The sequence below is a fragment of the Hoplias malabaricus genome, chromosome 15 (genome assembly GCF_029633855.1).
Source record: "Hoplias malabaricus isolate fHopMal1 chromosome 15, fHopMal1.hap1, whole genome shotgun sequence".
NCBI lineage: Eukaryota > Metazoa > Chordata > Actinopteri > Characiformes > Erythrinidae > Hoplias > Hoplias malabaricus.
Window position 1 is genome coordinate 15,823,718 of NC_089814.1, and position 23,737 is coordinate 15,847,454.

The 23,737-nt window shown below is 39.2% G+C and overlaps 1 protein-coding gene across 1 annotated transcript in view; it reads right to left on the reverse strand.

Annotated features, from left to right (window-relative positions):
- Positions 1–23,737, reverse strand: part of LOC136668015 (teneurin-2-like) — a 181,294-nt gene that overhangs the window by 76,814 nt on the left and 80,743 nt on the right. Inside the window, exon 3 of the mRNA XM_066645261.1 lies at positions 15,090–15,365. Within this exon, the coding sequence (XP_066501358.1) occupies positions 15,090–15,365 (276 nt within the window). The remainder of the gene's footprint in view (positions 1–15,089; positions 15,366–23,737) is intronic.

The window sequence follows — 23,737 nt, forward strand, 5'->3', positions numbered from 1 at the left end:
ACAAGGTACATTAAACCATGCCCCCCAACTCCTTGGGTGCCAGGGATGACAGCTTGCCAGTTTGTGTGTGTGTGTGTGTGTGCCACAGATGGGTTAAATTTTTTGGACACATTTTGTTGTACCTTGTACAATGACAAATAACTGCACATTTTTATATACTTCTTTAAATATAAATGTAATGCAAATATGTTGTCTTTTCTCATTAGCCTCTCACAGCAGAGTTTTTAAAATAAACTAAATTGCAGTTAACAACATCCAAATTGCATCCCTTTTCTGCTCTTTCATGCTACACAGAGCTCATTTCAGAATAAGAGACTAAAAGTGTCTATAAATGTCTTAGTAGTGTAGCTGTATTTGGGCGTAACTATAGCTGTATTCGGTATAATGGTAAAGTGGGTGTCCATCACTATTTCTGTGTGTTAAAATGGCAGAACTGTTCTGTAAACTGCTTAAGTTAATGGCTCCAGGCTGTTCTCTGACAGTAATAAAAAAGATAATTTGGCCACTCATGGCTATGAATAAATGCACAGATTTTAAAGAGGTGCATATTTTAGGGACCAATAAGAGCACATAAAACAACTGTAGTTAATCATTTTTTACTACAAAAAAGATATGGGAATATATCTGTGATGAAGACACCCTCATGTACATACATAGATTATATTTAACCATATTGTGCAGTCCTAACCAGACATGGGATATTTTTGGGTGTTGCTAAGTAGAGGTTTATGCCAAACGACAGCGAACACAGTACAGCAAACCAGTAGGTCAGGTCAGACAATGCATTTATATATATATATATATATATATATATATATATATATATATATATGTGTGTGTGTGTGTGTGTGTGTGTGTGTGTGTGTACACACTTTAACATCTTTTCTTTTTTGTGACAGTTTGTTAACAGGAATAAATAAACTACACAGACAAGCCGACGTTCTCTTATAAGCTCAAAACCGTTTCACAGTAAAAACACATCACTCTCTCAAAGAAGAGCACATCACAACACCACCCCCTCTGAACATATTCACCATTATTTCTTGGTATCTGTTCCCTTTCTGTTATTTCCAAGTCACTCATATCTTTGTTTAGCCTATAACTCTGCCCCGTTGTCTGTGACCAGGTATGTGCTTTGAGTTCAGTTGCAAATGGTACCATAAGCAAACTGGTCCATCACAAAGTCCTCTGGCTAAGTTAACAATGTGCAGACTTACAGAGCCAGAGACCTTAGGAATGCTTGGTGTAAACAAGTGTTTGTGACAAACCATATTTGTCACTTAACCCATCACAAAGAATTTTGGGTAACAACCATATTCTGCATTGTTGGAATCCATGCTTGCCGTACTAAAGGCACACAAAGACCTTGTGAGTGCACCTGAATAGTCCAAATAACAAATGGGAGAGTAAACTATCTTGTGGGCATGTTCATGCGTGGACATGGATTAGTCCTTTATTGCAGTAAAGACAATTGTGTCGGTTTAATCTGGTCCACCCTTGGGTCATGCCCCTCAACCGTGTCTTTAAGCCCCACCAATTACTTTCATGTATTTCTTATTGGTGCTTCCCAGTGTATACAGCCCTTATGTTTGCTTAGAACTGTTCTTCTACAGTACAGTTTTCTCTGTTTAGTGTTAAGCTTTAAGCATGTTTCATTGATCTTTTGTTGTTGTTTTCAAAGATATGTCATTCTTTAATCGCCTGTATTTTATCATGTTGTTCAAATGGACGGGAATAAAAGTCAGCTTGCACAAGCATCCCACTACCACTTCTGCTCAATCTTAATCACACCCTCGTAGCAAAGGTTATTTAAAATTTAATTGCTGCAATAAATTCACCTCAAAACACACCCCTTCCACTGTTAGTGTTATTCCTATTTTTATCTAGATATGATTTTGATTAATATTTTGTTACAAGCATAGAACATAAAACTCTAACAATGTATAAACATATGCAGATCTGCACGCATGCACATGCAAGCTTAAGCTGCACTCGAGGCTCTCCTATCTCCTGTATAATTGACGAATAAAGCAAAATGTGTTTTAAACTTTATGCATTTGGCCTCTGTGTGAAAGAATGTCTCCATTTGTCCTTTCATTGCTGTAAAAGGACAATTGGGTCTATGTTTCATGCAGAGGAAATGCTCGCAGAGGGAAAGACAGCGAAGGGAGGGATTTTTTTTTTTCTACACAGGCGTCTTTAACCTGGGAGCTTTGACAGAAGCATTATTGGCTATGGTTTCAAAAGCTGATATGATGAAATACGGTGGAAACCTCAGCCTTACAGTAGTGCTGGAGTGCGACAGCTGAGCAGCCTCATGCTTAACAAAAGGCACAGACCCAATCATATCGGTACTACCAGACACCGAGACGGGGAGAAAAATTCGGTGCTCATGTTTGGTACTTTGGCTCAGTGGACAATGTGTAAAAAGGCACTGACCCAATCATATCAGTACTGCCAGGCATCCAAACACGGAAAAATCAATGGCCCACCACCAGTACCTTGGACAAAATAAACATCACAAATTATGCTTATATGTGACTTGAGATCTGGAGGTTCCCACAAACAATTTCATTTTAAATATGCCATCTCACCAGCACTGAAAGCAGAGAGATGCATAAACACGTGGGAGACGACCAGAAAGGCCTAAAGACTGACTGTACTTTTTATAAACAGACCACAGTAATTAATCTCTGAATTAATCGATGTCAAGGAAAGCTGGGTGGCTCTACTTCACTATTCCCAGAGCTACTGTCCTCTCCTCATTACTGCACTGGCAAAATACACCAGAACCCTGCAAATTTTAATGAATATATCATTAACTGTTTTTTTTAGCCTGGATTCATGAGTAACAGTTAGATAACTTTCTGACTTTCCCCAAGATAACAATACAGGTCCTCTTATTTCAGCCGTGCCCTACAGAATGCAGTAAATGCTAACATGAGCTCACAGACTGACGCTAACAATCAAATAATAGTTTAAATGTAATGGCCTAGATTATGCTATGCAACTGACTGATCTAGCAAACATATGGCGTAAAATGCACATAATAAAGTGATACATGAAAAAATATATAATAATGCTACATATTTGCCACAAGAAAGTTCTACTACTGCACACTGAAATAATCTCTCAAAAATTACTGGGGCAGAGTAGCATAACACCTGCTACTAAAAATGTAGGCTTCTACTGCCACATCAACTTCACCAACACTGTCTTTCGCAAATAAAATGAGCATTTTTCAAATGATCCAACTGATTGCAAGAAGCATGAATACAGTCTCCTCTTTTAGCTGCATCTCAGGTTTGAATAAGGTCTTGTTCGCAAAAATGACTAAGTAAAGGACAGTCAATGATTAGTGTTATTTCTTTCAAAAAATCTGGACAACAGATCTCTTACTCACTGAAGGAAAAGAAAAGCCAGGATGTGTAATTTGCAAAGAAGCCCTCGCCGTTATGAAGAAAAGCAATATTGAAAGCATCACACCACCAAAACACAAATTATGCCACTCTACATGGAATGGTATGAGCAGAGAAAAGGAAGGTGCTCAAAAATAATTTATCTGCACAGCAAGCTTCTTTCCAGTGACCTAAAAATGAGCTGTACAATGTGACAGAGGTGAGTTATGTGGTGAATTAACTAATCGCAAACAAATGAGGCTGAGTCCAGTTTGGAATGGAATATTATGTTCATATTATTTGCGATGTGTTCACAAATCATACTGTGTTTACAATTCTGTGCTTTTTATATCTCCACTTCTATTAGTTCTTCTCAATCAATGAAAATGAGGAGAACAGTGGCAGAAACAATGTTACTGGTTGAAATCTATAACCATTTCCATCTATGACAGCAATATTCACCTATACTGCACTTGGACAAAACTAAAGAGATGGTTATGTCAAAAGAACAAAGTGTCATAACTCTCCACTGACCCTTGATGGCTCCGCTGAGGAGATCCTGAGAAGCTGCATCACTGCCTGATTTGAGAATTGTACCACATCCACACTGTGCAACATCATCTTCCCCCAAGATATCAAACTTCTCAACAACCAGAGAACTGATTGAGCACACACCCTGATGAATACTGAACTTTTTCATAAATTTTTACTTGCTGCTAAAGTAAGACTGTTGAACTGACAAGCAACTGCTATGCCATTAGTGTATCATGTTTCCCTTACTTTCCTACCTACAGTGCTTACATTTCAAATATTATACTGAACTTACATTACTCCCACTGTGACCTGTGACTGGTCAAACCACATTGCCTCTCCTCCCTAGTATTTATTGTGATTGTACTTGTGCATTTTATGACATTTTGTGTAGGTGAGTCTTATGTAGCTCCTTGGTCCTGGAGGAACATTTTTTTTGTTTAACTGTGTACTGTACATTGTATATGGTTGAAATGGCAATAAAAAGCCACTTGACTTCACTTGAGTGATAATCATATAGTTTGACTTCTTACTGACCTCATGATCCAGAGGACCCAGTGACATTCAGAGGAAAAATGTCTGTGGGACAAACATTTTTCAAGTCAAGTTCATTTTTATTCCGAAACACAGTTAAAAAGACCACAGCAGCTTGAAAAAATTGCTGTATAATAATAATTAAAAATAATACAATAACAAAGATACAGGCATAAAAAAACTTTATAAAAAATTAAAAATTAAAGTAAAATATTTAAATATTCTCAGCCATAGAACTTACAGGCAATGTCTTTGATTGTGGAAAAACTCTGTTTGGTTTGTTTACTCCATGTCTTTTAAGGTTAGAAGGTATGTTGGAGAGGGGGACAACGACTGTTGCTTGTACGAGGCTGATGTTTAACTTGTCTAAGTTTTACTCACTGTTTGAATTACCACAGAAACTCGTCTGTATGCTTGTGTTTACTAGTCAGTTCCATCTACATCAAAAATAAGTCAATATTACTAACCTAAGGAGCAGAGACAGAGCAATATCCTCATCTTGGTTCTCACTTTACAATGTTTGGAAGTCTTTTCGTTACCTAAAAACCTTCAAATCAATCCTGTGATTCATGGGTAACCAAGAATGGGAACCCAAAACAGGCTTAATGCTTTCCATTTCCTGGTTCCTGTTAAAAGCTTAGTCACCACATTCTAGAAAAACTGCAAGTTATATTGGTTTTAAAGAGTTCTGTTAAGCATAGGGTGCAATGGTAGAGTTTTCAGAAAATTCCAATAATTTCTGCTGTTCAGAAATTGCAGTAATTATATTATGGTTGAGACAAGAGGCAGAATGATGACATGACTTCATAATAATTGTCTCTTTCTAGAACAGCTTGTGTTTTGTTAATAATTGTGTTTTATTAATATTTGTCTTTCTCTTTCTAGAACAGCTTTTGCTTTATTATTATTTACTTGGGCTAGGTTTACATTATAAGCCTCAATTTTCAATTCAGATATAAATGTAGTCATTTCAGCTTGGTAATATAGCCTTGGTCTTAAAATTTATAGCTGATCATCAAACCTAATCTTTTAGACTTGGTTCTTTTAGGCTGGTTTACAAAATGGCAAAAATGTACTGTCAAAAACAAGTCATTAAAATTTGTCATGAGATGTCCTCTAATTTTTGAAAAAACACGCCTGAAGGCATTTTGAGATATTAGTCAAGACACCACTGAAGACATGACTTATCCAAATACATGACAGATAAAGACAGAATATATAATGGTTAAATGACTTTCTGCTTGTTATGATTAATCCCATTCAATGAGTCTGCCGAATCGGTGAAGCCTCTTCACATAATACAACTCTAATAAACTGGTGATTGTGTCTGCTATTATACTGCTGCTCTTGTTCCTACATTGGAAAACTGAAGGCTGAAGAAAGCATGATAAAATAATTTCAGGGCAATACAGCTTCAAAACATATTGGTCCATATTTTTCCTCTGCAATGCTGCAAAATACAATCATTAACAATTGCTTGAGAATAAACGAGACATGTGAATACATATATTAAATGTTTCAAAATGCATAACTTCTTTTTCCTTGGTTAAAAAAAAATTATTGACTCCAACAATATTTTTTTTAGATGTAAATAAGCAATGCCTGTTTGATGATGTGCATAAATTCAACCTGGGCAAACAGACTGCTGCAGAGCAAAACAGCCTGTCTAGAATACAAATAAAACTAGAGCCTACTGCCATTTGGTTTTGTATCAAGGGGCTCCCCTTAAACAACCTGTTGACATCTAAATACATTTCCCACTACTAAAAAACAGAACTATATAAATTAACTGATTGTGTGCTGATACATTGTGTGCATGTTGCCCCAGGCTCATGTTGAGAGTGTCCGATTTCATTTTAAGCATTTCTATGAAGATTATACATGCTGTGCGTGTACAGTTGGATGGCAATATCCACAATGGTTTCACCTTCAGCAACTCTCAGGGTATCCCCCAATTTTTAAGTCTAGCGTATTCCAGCTAAAGAGATCACAGCGTCAGTCAGGAAAGCCTGTAAACAGCAAACAGGAATCTTGCATTACACATAGTTCTTTTGAGAAACTGACATTAAATATACATTCGCGTGAGTGGGAAATGATTAAGCAATGAAACTGGAGACAGTGACATCATAGCTGTGATGTGGCTGCAGAAATAGCTACTAAAGTAATAGGTTGAGAAACAGTCCATTACAAAAACTGTGATCATAGGATTTACAGAGAAAATGTTTGCCTATTATACTTGTAAAGTCTTTATTTCTGTTCCACCAGTTCCACACTTGTAAAAACATTGCTTTTGGCAGTTTAAACTACCACAATACACCTGTGTGTTATAGAATAGAGAGATGTTTAAAACAAATTCCAAAAATCTATAAGTCATAAGACATATCCCACAGTTAATTAAAACCTGATCTGATGCTTCAGGTTGAGTAAACTGTTTAGGTACTGTGACCTTTATATATATTCATACATATTTATACAGTGTCATACTGCTGTTATCAGCCTCTAGCTAGCAATATCACCCATTACTGCCTCACTGCCTCTTTCTCATGCAGCCTTGTGCGTCACAAGCTAAATTAAGCAGGTAAATATCACAGCAAATATCACAATATTACAGCATATTACCAACCCTATATCATCATATCACCAGCCTATTCATATCACCATCTCATCTTGTAAACTTTTCTTTTAATTTGTCTTGCTGGTGCCCCTAACTCAGCTCATGCTCTGTAGTCATTATTCATCATTTTCATTAAAGACTCATAAAAATGTCATCCTTATTTAGAACGCTGCGTTAATTTAACCTATGACCATGCAAATAATGAAGATAAGGTTCTTGTTGAAATAAAGTGATGTTCCAAAATACTGAAACACTTGAGTGATTAATAACTACAAACTATGAAATGTATGGAGAGAAAGATAATACAGTAGACAAGAGCAAACTAAATGATGAGCAATTGATGAGATGCATAGAAAGGCTGCCAATCAGCAAAGGCAACTACAAGCACTACAACAGGCAGCCAAGCATGGTAACCTATGGCAACCTGAGCTGTTAATGGCAGGAGCCAGAATAAGTGTTGATTTTGGAATATTTCAGAGAAAGAACCTCACTGATTCATTCCCCCCACACACACACATTTTCAACCCAGTCCACACTTTCAACCCACCAAAGCAACACTGCCCTCATTAAATTTCCTACGCTGGTGGTCAAGGACATCACAGCTTTTAGGTATTCACTGTTATTTCTGAACAAATTCTATACCTACAGTTCTTTGCTGAGATTTAGGTGCCCCTGCTCAAATGACACATTTTGATTGAATATTCTATTTTATTTATTTTTTTTATTTTATTTTTTTTTTCGTGGTGTGTTACAACTTTTAATAAGTATAAACCTTGTCATTTGACAACAGATTCCCAAACTGACAACTACTTTAACGTTCATCATTAGACTAAACCTTACAGCAGTGGTCGCCAACCAGTCGATCGCGACAGGTCAATCTCCAAGGTCATGCAAGTCGATAATCTTCAGTAATGTCCTTTACGTTACTATAGCTGCGTCATTCTATATCCACAGTGGATCGCGATCTACTTAAGCAGGGACACAAAGCTGCGGTCACACAGGTTTCATGTTCGGTAAGCTAAGGTAAACTTTGATCATTTTTTGTTCAGATTTCAAAGGGTGATCTTGTATGTTAAAAAGGTCGGTGACCACTGTATTACAGTGTCAAGTGGAGTGGATGTAACTATTATGGTATGTTTATTGTACACATATCAGATTTTTACAACCACATCTGTGTTTCTGCACTCACTGTTGGGTCTCTCAGCTCCACTGACCATACAGGAGCACTTTGTACTTCTACACTTACAGAGGAGTTCAGATGATACTTTACATACTTTGTTTGCCCCCTTTCATACTGTTTCTCAAATGGCCATGACCCCAGAGGACCCACCAGAAACCAACAGCATCCTGTGAACAGTGTTTATTGTCCACTGATGAAGGACTCAAGGACGACAAACACAAACCAACGAAGTAGGTGTGTCTCAGAGTGGACACACTATTTAAAAACTCAAGCAGCACTGCTGTGTCTGGTCCTTTAGGATGATCATTGAAGAAGAGTTAAAGAGGGGAAAACAATGTATGCAGAACAACCATCTGTAATTATAGAAAAAAAAAGTGCATTTGTTTTCATGAATTTGCTGTGAATATTCAATAAAATGTGTCCAGACTTGCGACCTGTAATAGAGAACACTTGTACATGAAAAATAACTATTTACAAAATTCTGACAAGCCTCTCCTGACCTACTGTAAAACTGTTGTTAAAGTTTCAGCTCAGGACAGCTGCTTTAAAAACAGCAACAAAATTATGGAAACCATACTTTCGTTAATCACAATTTTAAATCACTGGATATTAAAGTTTCACGTCTATGATGGTAGCTGATTCTTCAAATGAGCTTCTGAATGTTTGCTCTGAACACTTCAAACAGATGAATATTTTTTACTCACTACTTTATTTATTAGAATGAAAACCCAGAGGAGTTTTATTCCCAGACTGTCTATTTTTTTTTACCTGAAATCATATTGGCATTCCTCTGACTGACTGCTGGTTGGCGAATTGAACACTGCTATCCAGTTATGGTCTCCATAGGAACGACCAAAAATGAACCAGTCAAAATGATTTTATAATGATCATATGAAAAACAAGAACTTGTACTTCATGTTTCAAACCTCATGGGTGATGTTTTTCCTTTGCAGTGACTTGGAATATACACACACACACACACACACCAATGCTTCTACTTCACAATACATACACACAAATGTTGAGAGGATTGAAAGTTTAGGAAAAAAAAAGTAGTCTTCAACAATTCTTTTCTAAATAAACTTTCCTAACTTTCTGTACATACTCTGAATGAACCCAACTGCAAATCTCACAAGCTAAATCAAACACTTTCATTTGCCTGTGACCGCATTATGTAATTATACAGTATAATGGAAGAGCCATTTGGAAAATTAAGACTAACATGCCGCATTTTTACAGCTTGTAAGCAAAATACCTACCTCCTCTTAAAGAGCTTCAATGTTTTAGAAGTTTTAATGAAGCTTAAGTCCTCAGCATGTATAATGACTCTGCTCTGTCTGCTGGCTCTGTTCAGCAATGGTCTGACAGCGCACTGAATTTAAGGACTTGAAAAAGTCTGAATACCAAACACAGCTGCACTGGCATTTTAATGAGTGTTCTTGCCCCCCCTTCTCTAATCACTCCACTGCTCGGCTTTGACAATGACATGAACTATGTATAAGCAACAGCAGTAGAAGTCTCGGTAGACTATAGGAAGACAGGAAGACGAGGAGCACAGAGGCATCAGATGCCAACAGTGATGAAGGCAGTGTGCTAGTTGTCAGTGGTTTGTTTTGTGAATTTTCGGTGCCTTATTGTGCTCTGACTGTTAGATGACCCATGAACCACAATTAAAGTAAGAGAGAGGTAATGAGTGCCAATGTGGCCTCAAGGTGCTGGATTTTTTTATTGTATCATGAAGTCATACACTCATTGGCCTGCAAATACACACGCTAGAAACAATGGCATGGGTACGCCACGGCTAGTCTCACAGTGTTTTCTTGATCAAATCCCCCTCTTGCTTCACTGTCCTTATTAATTAGCTCCCATGGTGAGAATCCATTAGTGGCTGGAGTCATGCTGTGCTCACATTTAATTCAATCTACACAAATGCATACACATACACATGCACACACATACACACGCAGAGGATTCACCTAAAAGCAAAAGCAGGCACGTTAAATAGGCCACAGACATGTGGTCTTCTGAGAAGTCTGACCTACTAGGTCTTTTTCACAGAGAAACAGAGTAGGATAAGAATAAAACAGAAAGGGAGAAAGAAAGAAAAGAGAGATGATATGTGTGGCTCTGACAAATAAGAAAGGGCTCTAGTGCAGACGTCTGAAGATTGGATGGGAGAACAATGTAAATGATTCCTCGGAGGGAGTCAACAGCACAACTTTCCCCAGCATGAATGCACACTAAGTTTACAACTAACCGTTATCGCAATCACCCCAGCAAAGACATAACAGTAAATCCAAATGGCAGCATTCCTCACAATAGCTACAAATTACAAACACAAAGCAAAGCCACAGTTGTTCACTAATCAGGAGGGTTGCAATAAGTAGTTAACACAGTTGGTGACATCAGTTATGGGTCCGCATGGGATTTTTTTTGTCAAAACATGGGATATGGCCCCTGGTGTAAATTAAGCAAAGATTTCTTAACACAAAGTGGTTGTAGAATACCAATAAACACAACATTAATACTAAAAAGACAAAGTGCTTCTTACCACCACAAAATAAGCAAATAAATGTTTTCAAGTATTGCTTTAATACACTTTCTATAGAATCCCACTTGTGTGAGATAAAGAATCTAATTACTGTGTTGTCCCTGAATTAATCGATTTATGATCGCAGCCATGTTTAAAAGAGTTCTGGTATGGTTCTTTTATATATTATATTAACACTTACATTTTTTTAGATAAATGTTATTGTAAAGTGTAACCAATGATGCAATTAGGCAAATGGATGGCTAGTTGACTTTGGAGTGGAATTAGACAGTATGAAGTTAAGAGCAATTTAAAAAAATTATATATATAGCCTCTTCATGCTTTTTTAAACTCACTCTGGTGGCTCCATATCCTACACTCAACTCTACATCCAACATTCGTAAAAGTGCCACTTCTTTGATTCCCCAGTCGAAACCTCATGTGTGCTTCAACAACACCACTATCCCGCCCTCAGCAAACAATCCAAAGGTGACTAAATCATTTTTTCCCCCTTTTCACTCATCACAGTCGCTATGAAGTGCAACTGTTGCCCCAAAGATACACTCTGCACAGTAGGATTTGTCTGCACAGCTGTTCTTTAGCACTAATGTTCTCGTTTACACTAATGTGCAGACTGCACAGCTGTTCCTTATAATGCTAAGCAAAATGTCTGTACTGAATATGACTTATTTACACGGACTACATGTCATGTAATGCTTACTGCCTTAAAGCAACAACCTGGCAAAATGATCTAATTTACACAATTTTCTCATTAAAAATCAAATAAAGTCGTTCAACTAAGTCTTGTTTGGTGTCTGAAGTTTGGTTCTGTGGTTCTGCACTGAAGCTATCAGGCTTAAGTAAAAACTAAATTACACTTACAGCATTTAGCAAACACTCCTATCCAGAAAGACCTGCAATTAATGTGGTTCTTGATGTAGGTCAGTGGTTCTCTATCCTAGTCCTGGTGGGCCACTTCAATGCACATTTGAGAGATTCCTCTCCTCCAAACATACCTGATGCAACAAACGAGTTAATTAACAACACTCTCCGAAGCTGAGGTGGGTGCAATGACATGAGGAGAAAACTATAACATGCAAATCAGTGGAAGAATGAAAAGAATGATCTAATCTTTACAGAACATGCTGTTCAGGGCAGCAAAGTAAAAGACACAGGTTTAGGGGTGGGTAGGAACTAATTATACTTCCTCAGTCTATTTAGGTGTGTACTTTCCTGGAGTTATCAATTGATGACAGTTAAACTAGTACTTGAGTATGTTCAGAATATTAGGAATGTACATGTCTGTCATTCACATTTTTAATAATTATTATTCAGCTACCATTTTAGTAATTTCATTTTTGCAAGTAATTTCACTCTGCTGTGTTGTTAGTGATTAGTTATCTTTTAATAATTGCTCAAAAGGATCCAAAAAAATAGAGTAACAGAGCTGTACCATCATCAGTTTCAGTGCTGAATGTATATAAGTTTTAGCTCTTTTTCAGCACTTAGTCGTTTTAATTTTTTTTGTTGACCTGCTACTGTTGTACTTTTAACCACGATATTTTACTGAATTCATATTTCATGCAAAAAACTATACTTTGCTTGAGGTTGGATTAAAGGTACTTTGTTTTCCTCTCTGCTGGTTAAGTTAGAGTGAATAAAATTATATGTTTTACAGATGCATTATGGTTTGCCCACTACTTGTCATCAGGAATGTCCCTATATTACATGAAACTCTGTATTGCTGTCATACTGATGTTATTGAACATTGGAAATATACCGGCATATTCCCAAGGCAGCAGCAGTCATGCTAGAGGGATCAAAGCAGATCAGAAGGCGATAAGAAGATCAAAAGAGCAAAGAAGACTCAAATCTATCACATCACATCTCCGTGGGCATTTGATTTTCATAAACTTGGATTACTGTTTCAAAATAACAGCTTGTTGGAACTTACCATAACATCAAGCTCTACAGTTCAGTTCTCAGTAATCAGAGTGGCAGCGTTAACCAAATGCCGCTGTTGAATTAATCAAGGAAAATGTGTAGCAGGTGCAGTATGTTCTTTTTAATTTCATTCATGTGATAACAAGCACCGAATGTGGAAGAACTTCATGACTTCAAAGACTCCAGAGTAAATTATCAAGACTGCAGCTCTAACTAAGCTCAGCTCATCAAATCCATCAGTATCTGAGAACAATTCAGTAAAAATGCTTCTGATGGTAACAGGTTTGAAGTTTGTCATTTTTAATTACATACAGTAAATTCAAATAAGAAAACTACAGCCGATTAATTTTATTATCCACTATATATCAACCGATTTCACCAGACCTTATTTGTACTGGATCTTCTCAATTTACAGATTGTAAATAATGAGTTTATGCATTCTCCTACTTTTATATTTCAGGATCATATTCTACATCTACTCTATACAACTCAGAGTAGAAAAATATTCATCACAGGGTAATTTCATGAACAGAATTTGATTATTACTAATACTAATTGGCTTCTAATTGGGGCGGCACGGTGGCGCAGCAGGTAGTGTCGCAGTCACACAGCTCCAGGGGCCTGGAGGTTGTGGGTTCGATTCCAGCTCCGGGTGACTGTCTGTGAGGAGTTGGTGTGTTCTCCCCGTGTCCGCGTGGGTTTCCTCCGGGTGCTCCGGTTTCCTCCCACAGTCCAAAAACACACGTTGCAGGTGGATTGGCGACTCGAAAGTGTCCGTAGGTGTGAGTGAATGTGTGTGTGTCTGTGTTGCCCTGTGAAGGACTGGCGTCCCCTCCAGGGTGTATTCCCGCCTTGCGCCCAATGATTCCAGGTAGGCTCTGGACCCCCTGCGACCCTAAATTGGATAAGCGGTTACAGATAATGGATGGATGGCTTCTAATTGGCATCTAATATCAGCTAACACTAGCTTTAGACCTAGAGTTTTCACAATAAGACCTGATGTCCATTACACTCACGGTTTTGTTCACTTAAACATGCTTGCTTGAAGAATTTTATATTGGGATTATTAAAGCTCTAGTATATTTTACATCAAGAAACCTGTTTTTCATAAATACAAAATTCATTGCGCCCATACAGAAATTGAGCCAGGGTTTATGAGAGTTCATGGATAAGACTGACTACGAGCCATGGCAACACACCCATACCCGTGCAAGAACAAGTATACTCCAGTGCACAATAACCTGGAAGCATAAAATAAATGACAGATCTCTCTCTCCCTTTCCCTCTGTCTGTATATGTAGCTCAGATTTATAGCATATCCACTTTTTCCTCAGGACTAAAACACTGCTGTGAACTGACAGACTCCTGCAGTGTGCTACCATGGAGACTGGGAGGGTGGGCCTTGAATCACCACCACTTCCTATTGGCTGAATGGGCCACAAGCTCGACTTGAGGTGTGTTTAAAAAAAAAAAAAAAACTCTGGTTCCTGCACACATTTTGAAAACTAATATCGCTACCTGAGGTTTCCACCCATAAAACCACCTATAAAAGCCATCACCTACAATCTGTGCCAGAGCAGGATATAAGCACTCCATCATTCTAAAGAACAAAGTTCCACTGCTTCATTGCCCAGTGATGGGGGTGCAAAGATGCTGGGCACTGAGAATTCCAGCTCATCCCGGGTACTGCATGGATCTCCATCTTTTCAGAAAATGCTGAGGGAATTTATAATGCTTTTGTCAACACTTGGCATTGAACATGAAGAACTCATGCTCTACGGCATCCTATTTGATTTCACATTTTTCTGCTGTGTGCACAGATTGAAAATCTTCGTCAACAAGATGTGAGCTTTCAAGTAACTTTTCCACAAATTGTGGTCATGCAGTGTAACAGATCCAAATAGTAAGATGTTGCCTTCTTCATCTCTTTAATTCACTCTGAGTCACACTGACGCAGAAACATATTTTAAATTCTATGCATTTGGAATTTTAATCAACTTTTAAAAAATATGAGTATATTTTAGGGTAGCAAATCTGTATGTACTGCATGAATCCCCATATACTATGGATAGTTGAGGCTTCATCTGATTAGAACCCCAAAATAAAAACCCAAGAAAAGGTTTTTTAACATAAATTCTGGTTGCCAGGCAATTGGGCTAAGGTGGGTTTTTAGAAAAAACGATACAAATGCATCACAAATGATAGATCTGAATTCAGTGCGCTATGATTATCCCTATCTGTCATTGTTCTTTCCATCAATCACTACCTGTTTCACTGCTCTCTCACACAAACACTATCACCTTTATTTCAACCCCCACTTTCCATTCACACCCTAATCTGACTCATCAGCTTCCTTACCTGACTCGTCGTCTGTCTTGTGCTCGTTCTCCGAGTCGGTGAGAGTCAATGCTGAGTGGTCAGGGCTAGACAGACCGGAGCTGCGGCAGGACTTCAGGCCCTGGCCACTCCACAGCTGGACTGCTCGCTCCGGGGTCATCGCAGCCTCAGGGTCCGAGTCAGCGTCAGATGCGGTGCTCAGAGAGTAACCACGCTGGACAAGACTCAGGTCAGAGCAGTACACACTCTGTTGCTGAGGACGCTCACACACACCCAGCTCGGCCAGAGTGAAGCTCCCTGAAACAGCACATCAGCTAGAATTTATAAAATGTTTACATACACTGCACACACACTAACAATCAAACTATTAGAGTCACTGTTCATTACATCATTTTATATTGGTGACCTTTGTCCATCAAACTTGAGTCCAGTCAAATTTGATTATAAAATATGAATGCTGCAATTGCACAAATGTTTGATATAGATCAGTTTAATCTTTGCTGTATCTCTATGAACAATCTCACGTTTGAGACAAGTGCATAACAAATTGATGGCAATAGTTTAACAATATGAAAAATGACTGATGTGCAGTTAAATAATCACAACTACAAATAACAGCATCAGTATAAAACACTATGCTCAGAATGCATAATCTAAAAACTCTGCTTACGATTAAAATCACACACTGACAAGCTTCTAAAAAACGCTCATTACCAAAACATTACTATGAATCACAGAAAGCATCCAAAAGAGAAAAGTAAAGTCGTACTAACTTCAGATTCTCTGCTCATAGTTGCTGGATGAATTAAGAACTGCTGTTCTATGTTATTCAGCACTGTTTTTGAACTCCCTTTCTGAATCTGGGCCTTGTCATGGTGGAAGGGCTTGTGTGGTCTAATGACCTCCAGGGCTATGTCGTCAGGAGTTGTTAGCTCCCAGTAAGGTCTCCCATAGCGAAAAGGTCTGAACTGAAGGTCCAGACAAACACGATCCAAAAAGCATCCCTATGAGTACAACATTTAAAACTAAGTGTACCCTGCCTGGGAGAGGGATACCGGGACCTACCCCTGGAGCCAGGCAGCCTACGTGACCCGGCCGTGCTCAGCTCAAAAAGGCAACATGGGTAGATCATGTGGGTTTAACCCCCGCAAGATACAGAGTAGGGGTGTGGTGCAATGTCCATTGGGTGCAGAGTTGGGGCAAAGGGGCCCCTGGCGTCATGGAGCTTGGCAGCGGAAACTGGTTCCTGGCACATGGGATGTAACCACATTGGGGGGGAAGGAGCCGGAGTTGGTGCGGTAGGTTGAGAGATAACCAGCTAGATATGGTTGGGCTCAACTCTACACACAGTGTGGGCTCTGGAACCAAACTTTGATTGGGATTTCAATGCTTACTTTAACTATGACTGGGAAGCCTGGAGAGAAATGATTGGGAGGAATGGTCTCCTGATCTGAACCCGAGTGACGTGATGATATTGGACTTCTTTGCTAGTCATGGTTTGTCCATAACAAATTCCATGTTTGAACATAAGGTGACTCATAAGTGTACAGACCTGGTGAGCCCAAACGTATATGAGGGTGTGCTGGAAAAAAGCTGGCAGAAGACTCTGTACAGATGAATTTCAACACTCACCTCCGAGAGAACTTCTCACATGTTCCAGAGGAGGTAGTAGGAATGGAGTCTGAATGGAACCTGTTCTGTACTTTTATTGTGGAAGCAGCTGCATATAGCTGTGGTCAGAATCTTGTCTGTGCCTGTTATGGTGGCAACCCAAGAGCCTGTTGGTGGACACTGGGTGGCCTCAAAGGAAAACACTGGAAAACACTCCGACAGCTCACTGTCCAACCTGTGCTCAGTAAGGAAACTCTGAACTCGACTGAGTGTATTGTTGGGTGCTGGAAGGAGCACTTTGAGGAACTCTTTAACCCAGAGAGACATGCCTCCTGGACAGGAGGTAGGGCCAGAAGTGTCTGGGGTGTCAGATTCTGTTTCCTTGGCTGAAGTCACTGAGGTGGTAAAAAAGCTTTGCATTGGCAAAGCCCCAGGAGTGGATGAGGTTCGTCCAGAGTTACTGAAGGCACTTGATACTGTGGGGTTGTCTTGAATGACAGTGCTCTACAATATTGCATGGACCTCAGGAACGGTGCCTTTGGATTGACAATTGGGGGTGGTGGTTCCTATTTTTAAAAAAAGCGGACCAGAGAAAATGTGCCAATTATCATGGCATCACACTTCTCAGCCTCCCTGGGAAAGTCTATGCCATGGTGCTGGAAAGGAGAATCCATCCGATAGTAAAATCTACGATTTGAGGAAAAATGCGTATTTCGTCCTAGCCGCGGAATTATAGACCAACTCTTTATTTTTCACAGGTGTTGGAGGGGGCGTGGGAGCTCGCTACTCCACTCTACACATGCTTTGGGGATTTGGAGAAAGCATATCCATCATGGACCATCATAGTGAAGAGAGAGCTGAGCCATAAAGCAAAGCTCTCAATTTATCGGTCAGTCTACATTCCCACACTCACCTATGGTCATGAGCTCTGGGTAATGACCAAAAGAACGAGATTGTGGATACAAGCGGCTGAAATGAGCTTTCTCCTATGGGTTGCTGGGCGTAATCTACATGATCAGATGAGGAGCTCAGTGATAAGGATGCCTCCTGGACGCCTCCCACTGGAGGTATACCAGACAGGTCCAACTGGGCCCTGGGGTAGACCCAGGACATGCTGGAGGGATTATATCTCCCAGAAATGGATAAGTGGAAAAGATGATGATGATAATAATGCTTTTGAACTGCTACTTTGTTCGTCAAGTAACAAAACAGTGTCCAAACATTTCTACACGCAAGGTAAAACCTGTTAATATGGTAAAGAAGATCAAATGAAATATTAATTTTCAGTTACTCTACCCATCTGTACACCAAGCAATTGACAAACAAATAAACTTAAAAAGGTCATATCATTCAAATAAAGAAGCTGACAATAAACGGCTGTTATGCAGCATACCACCATCTTTCTTGTCCAATAGCTACTGTGTCTGCAAGGCAAAGCCAGATCTGCAGCATTCGGAACAGAAAAAGGCTAAGCCAGACCTGGAGCATTCAGCCTACTGCCTGATGTTTGGAGAAGTATAACCTGTTTATGATTCTGCTTTCCAACTTCAGTTCTCCTCCAAATCCAACAACTCTGTGATAAACAAATAGTGTTTAATCATGACAAACCTACTGTCGCTAAAGCCTGAAAGTGGGCACAGAACAGCGATTAGCTCTGGCATGCCCGACTGTGCTAAACTGCTCAACAGGGGCGCTTTAGATACCACAGCCAACTGTGCCCTCTGGGAGACTTGGCTATAGATGCACGTAACACAGCTGGGACTCAAACCAGACTCCATTCCGTGGGGCTTTCCTATGTCTACATAAGCACAGCTGATGTAAACTATTATTCCTTGATTTGGGCTGTTCTAAAAGTATCATCAATGAATTAATAATTAAAAAAGAAACATGTGGCAATAAAGCACCCACCTCCAAAACAAGAAAGGTGATTAAAATAAATAAATAAATAACACTAATGAGCACCCAAGGCAATGTTCTAGTACAAAGCATAGAATTTATTATGATTATTTATGGGTATAGGAAAGGAAAGAAATAATATATTTATAAAACAAGTGCAACACGTACACAAGCTCTACAAAGAACGTGCTTTTGCATATTTTAATTCACAATTTCTGCTTATTTGTTGAATTTAAAAACACTAATTATGCTCCTGTCAAAACAAACAACAAAAGAAGGAACACAAAACCACATAAACCAAGCTTATTTATCTATAGTGTCATTTCCTGCGAGCTGCACTGCAACTTAGGAATGTGTTCATACTTGTAAGTTTTGGTTCAATTTAAATGGTTCAAATAATCAGTGCCCTGTTAATGTGGTTAGTTAGAGTAAGTGTGAATGCTTTCTTTCTATCTGTGATGTGCACCAGACCAGTTGGCCCAAATGGCCTGAGCAGGTGGGGCTCGGTTTGTTGCTAAACACATGCTGGTGTGGTTCATTTCAAGTTTGAATGCAATAAGAACCAAAAGCACCACAGGAAGTGATTTCGCAAGATGCAACACTGAGCCCACAGTGAGAGAACAGTCTCTGTGTCCGAAACTGTGCCCCATTCACTATGTAGTGCACTATATTGGCATTCCATAATTTTGTAATAGTGTCCGAAAACATAGTGGAGTATTTTCAGTGCACTTAAACAATCCCACAGTGCACTGCAAAAAAGTAGTGTACAACTTATGTACACTAGCAGATAGCAGATTACCCATAACCCCTACCATTGTTCGGTAAAAACCTGCATGAGGTAGTGCCTGAAATCGTTAACCACGCTCCTGAAATAAGTTCCCTTTAATAGTGCACTATATAGTGAATAATATAGGGAATGGTGAATAGGGGAGCCACAGACACAGGGAGTGTGTTAAAAACAAACAGCCTATTTTCTTTGGTTTGATGACTAGCTCACAAATATCACAAGTCTTTGTTTGTTTGTTTATTTTTAAAACTTATTTTGAGTAAACTGTGTATTAAAATGTGACACAATCATCTGGTTTGGTATCGATCAAGGGAGCAGAATCACAGTTATAAAACACACATGAACCACTTCATAACACTAAGAAACCAGTCATGATTTGTACTTTTAATTGATTTGTAATTTAAATGTTATATTAGGAATATGCAAAACTTCAAAGCAGCGCAGACTGACAAAGAGGATGTAGAGTAAACCCATACTTCAGTAAAAGCATTATATTACACATTATATATATATTAATTACTGAGTAACATAGATAAGTGTAGTAGAAAAATGTAAATACCCAGTTCCTATCTATCAGCATAGGGACCAAACACACAGTATGCATCAGAACAGGAACTGAACATCCAGCATCTATCAGCAAAGAAACCAGACATCCTGTATCTGTATCTATACAGGAACTGAAGTCTGCATTGTGTGAGGTGTAGTTTGTTGCTGTGAAACAGGTTTTACTAAACATCAGATTTATATCTGATTGATGTGCTAGCTGGAAATAAGTCGCAAAGATCATCCTTCATCCATGTACCATTTTAAAGATTTTGAAGAACTTTGAATGGGAATAGGAAACAAACATAACTGCAGTCTAAATTCAATCATCAGAAATCCTGTTGAGAAGATGATGAACCGGCAACACTCCCAGTGCATCTGATTACCTTACTTTTAGGGAACCAGCTGGTTGGTATATACCTTTACCCATTAGCACTGGGCACACACTAAAGAACAGTGATCAAACTCAAACTCTGTATAAATGGTGATTAAATGCATGCTAATAAAAATACACAGTGTATGTGCATTTACTTTCCCCAAAGGCTGTGCAAAGTAAGAATGAATCACATAAAACCGAGGGAATAACAGAAACGCATAAAAATCAAAATCACACAAAAAGGACGAGGTTGTTTCTGAAAGAAAATATTTCAGTACATTTGAGCTACATAAAACAAGCTGGTTAAGTACGTCAAAATGAAGTACATTTTATATGAATGAGTTACATTTTAATGGTGAGTTATTCAGAGTATAATATACATATATACACATGTTCATTCATTATCTACCTACACACTTTTTTCCATTGAATATCATTTGTATGGTTATTAAAATGAACGTTTCTCCATTCATGCATTTATTTCTTTAGCAGTTGTTTCAATTTACATTTCCTGCCATATCTTAATTAAACACATCAGTCTGCCTTTACATTACATTATACATTATAACTACTTTCTTGTTTCTCCACTTACTGTCCCTTTTCTCAGCTCCACTCACCACACAGGACCACTTTGCAGTTCTACAGTTACAGAATGGAGCCCACCTGTTGCTCAGCATACTTCGTTTGACCTCTTTCACCCTATTCTTCAAATGGTCAGGACCCCCAAATGAGGTATGGTTTCTCAGCACTTAAATTGCACTGAGGTTGTAGAATGTTAAGTGTGCACTGTGCTGGTATGAGTGGATCGGACACTGTCCACTGATGAGTGACTAGACGATGACCAACACAAACTGCATCAACAGATGAGCTACTGTCTCTAACTTTACATCTGCATGGTGGACCAACAAAGGAGGTGTCTAATATAGTGCACCCAGTGTTTATAAACCTCAAGCAGCACTCCACCCTCATATCAGTGTAACTGCAGCGCTATTAATGATCCACCACGTACATCACACCTGCTCTGTGGTCATCCTGTGGGGGCTTTGACTTTAAACAACAGGGTGAAAGGGGGCAAACAATGTGTGCTCAGCAACAGATGGAATACGCTTAGTAAATGTAGAACTACAAAGTGCTCCTCTATGGACAATGGAGCTGAGAGAATGGACATGAGAATGGACAATGAGAGAATGATTGCAGAAGTGGTGGTCATAACGTTATGGCTGATTACTGTGTATCAGGGGATTCACACTACTATTTTATACAGCCTGCTATATATTTATAATTTATCCATTTGATCTGTCGTACCATAAACTTGTATACATTTATCGTTGTTGATATTTCACAGAAATCATCTAATGTTTGATGATTTTTACTTTATTCATTTAAATCACAAACGGCTCCTTACTCCCCGTGTGGTATGCTATGTAGGTCAGGAAAGCTTTGAGAGGCTGTAGAAGCTAGCATTTTACTACCTGTGTAGTGTATGAAGTACAGAGGGATTTGGGATACAGACTATCAGTGCGGGGCAGCAGGTAGTGTCGCAGTCACACAGCTCCAGGGACCTGGAGGTTGTGGGTTCGAGTCCTGCTCTGTGTGACTGTCTGTGAGGAGTGTGGTGTGTTCTCCCTGTGTCCGTGTGGGTTTCCTCTGGGTGCTCCGATTTCCTCCCACAGTCCAAAAAACACGTTGGTAGGTGGATTGGTGACTTAAAAATGTGTGAATGAATGTGTGAGTGTGTGGGTTTCCCTGTGAAGGATTGACACCCCCTCCAGGGCGTATTCCTGCCTTGTGCCCAATGATTCCAGGTAGGCTCTGGACCCACCATGACCCTGAACTGGATAAGCGGTTACAGATAAAGAATGAAAGAATGAAGCTATCACTGCTCTGTAGCTAAATAAGAACTTTTTCAAACAGCCACCCTTGTTGAGGACCACCTTGTTAATAGCCCCTTGGGTAATTTAACTTTGAGGTTTTCTGTAGGAAAAAAAATGTATACACACAAAAGGGGAACAATAAATTTCACCACTCACACTTATGAAAGAGGCCAATGCACAAGAACAGAGTGGACAGGGCAGAAGGGAGGGTTAACGAAGGGTTAGAGCAGCAACTGCATGGACAACAACAGTGCAGATGCATACAACTGCACTGGGGCACGTACCTGCACACTGCATACCTGACATGAAGTACCTGAAGCCAATAGGGGCCAGCTCCACGTAGGCTGTGTGAACAAAAGTGTAGCGATTTAAAACAATTATCGTAACTCATTATCTCAGTTCATTTGAATGTTTGACCTACAGTGTTGGCCAGTTCACACACTCTGTGCAACCAAAAGTTCCAAGGACAAAAAGACAAGCAAAATGCTACGGAAACTAAATGCGGACTTGTTTTCATGTGAAGAATCCACGCAGAAAGAACCCAGTTCCCTGATGTTAGCATGCCCACTCCAAAGGGAGAAATCTTCAAGGTGTAAACTTGAGATACAACATCTAGCTGAACAGGCAGCCAGCAGCATTCTGACAAACTGGGGATATCTCCCTGGAGTGCTTATATAAAAAAGAATATATATATATATATAAATAAGTAGAAAAGGCAAAAAAAACTTCCCAAACACCTCGCCTGTTCAGACACCATTCCCCCCCTCGCTCAGACACCCTGGGCATTAGCGTGAATATCCCTTTTCACCAGGTGCTAAAATGAGAAAGAGCGGCAAGGTCATTTGTTGAGGGAACCGTTGCCATGGCAACGTGGCCCTACTCACATGCTAGCAGGTACGCGAGAGATGGTTTTTGAGGAAATGAAGGTATGTAGGTTTGGGGGACGGAATCACTTCATTTCAATCATCTCTTTACAGGTCTTGGAAACACCTGGAAAAGCACAGAAGCGCACAGCTTTACTGTTGTCATGCTGAAGGCCATAGTGCCTAACCCAACGTTCCTCAAAGATACATAAAAAAAAAATTATATATATATAAAATTCATTCCTCAAGGGCAGGTTTGTTTTTGGATCATCATCAAGTCATGACACAGCATGTTAACACTTGACTATTCAAATGCAACTTATGTATCTAGATGCTGACTGGATTTACCTGAAAAGTATTCAAATATTTATCTTGTTGCTTCATGGCTATCTGTCCCAAGTCTTGTCTAAGACAGAGCAACATGACCCAGTGAGTGAATGTGACCACTGCACCATAATTATACACACTCAGAGCAGATCATCTTGCACTTACCCACACACACACATGATCAAAATGTGTTATATTAGCATACAAATCCAATTACATTATGCTTCAGACTTCACCAATTATGCTTCACATCCAAGGAATGCCTTGGTGATTGTAAACATATGTACGGCATGCAAAATACACAGGCTACAAAAATCAAGAACATTCTACAGAAAAACATAACATTGCCACTGATGTCAAGAATATTCCAGAAAAGCTTGGACATTTCATAA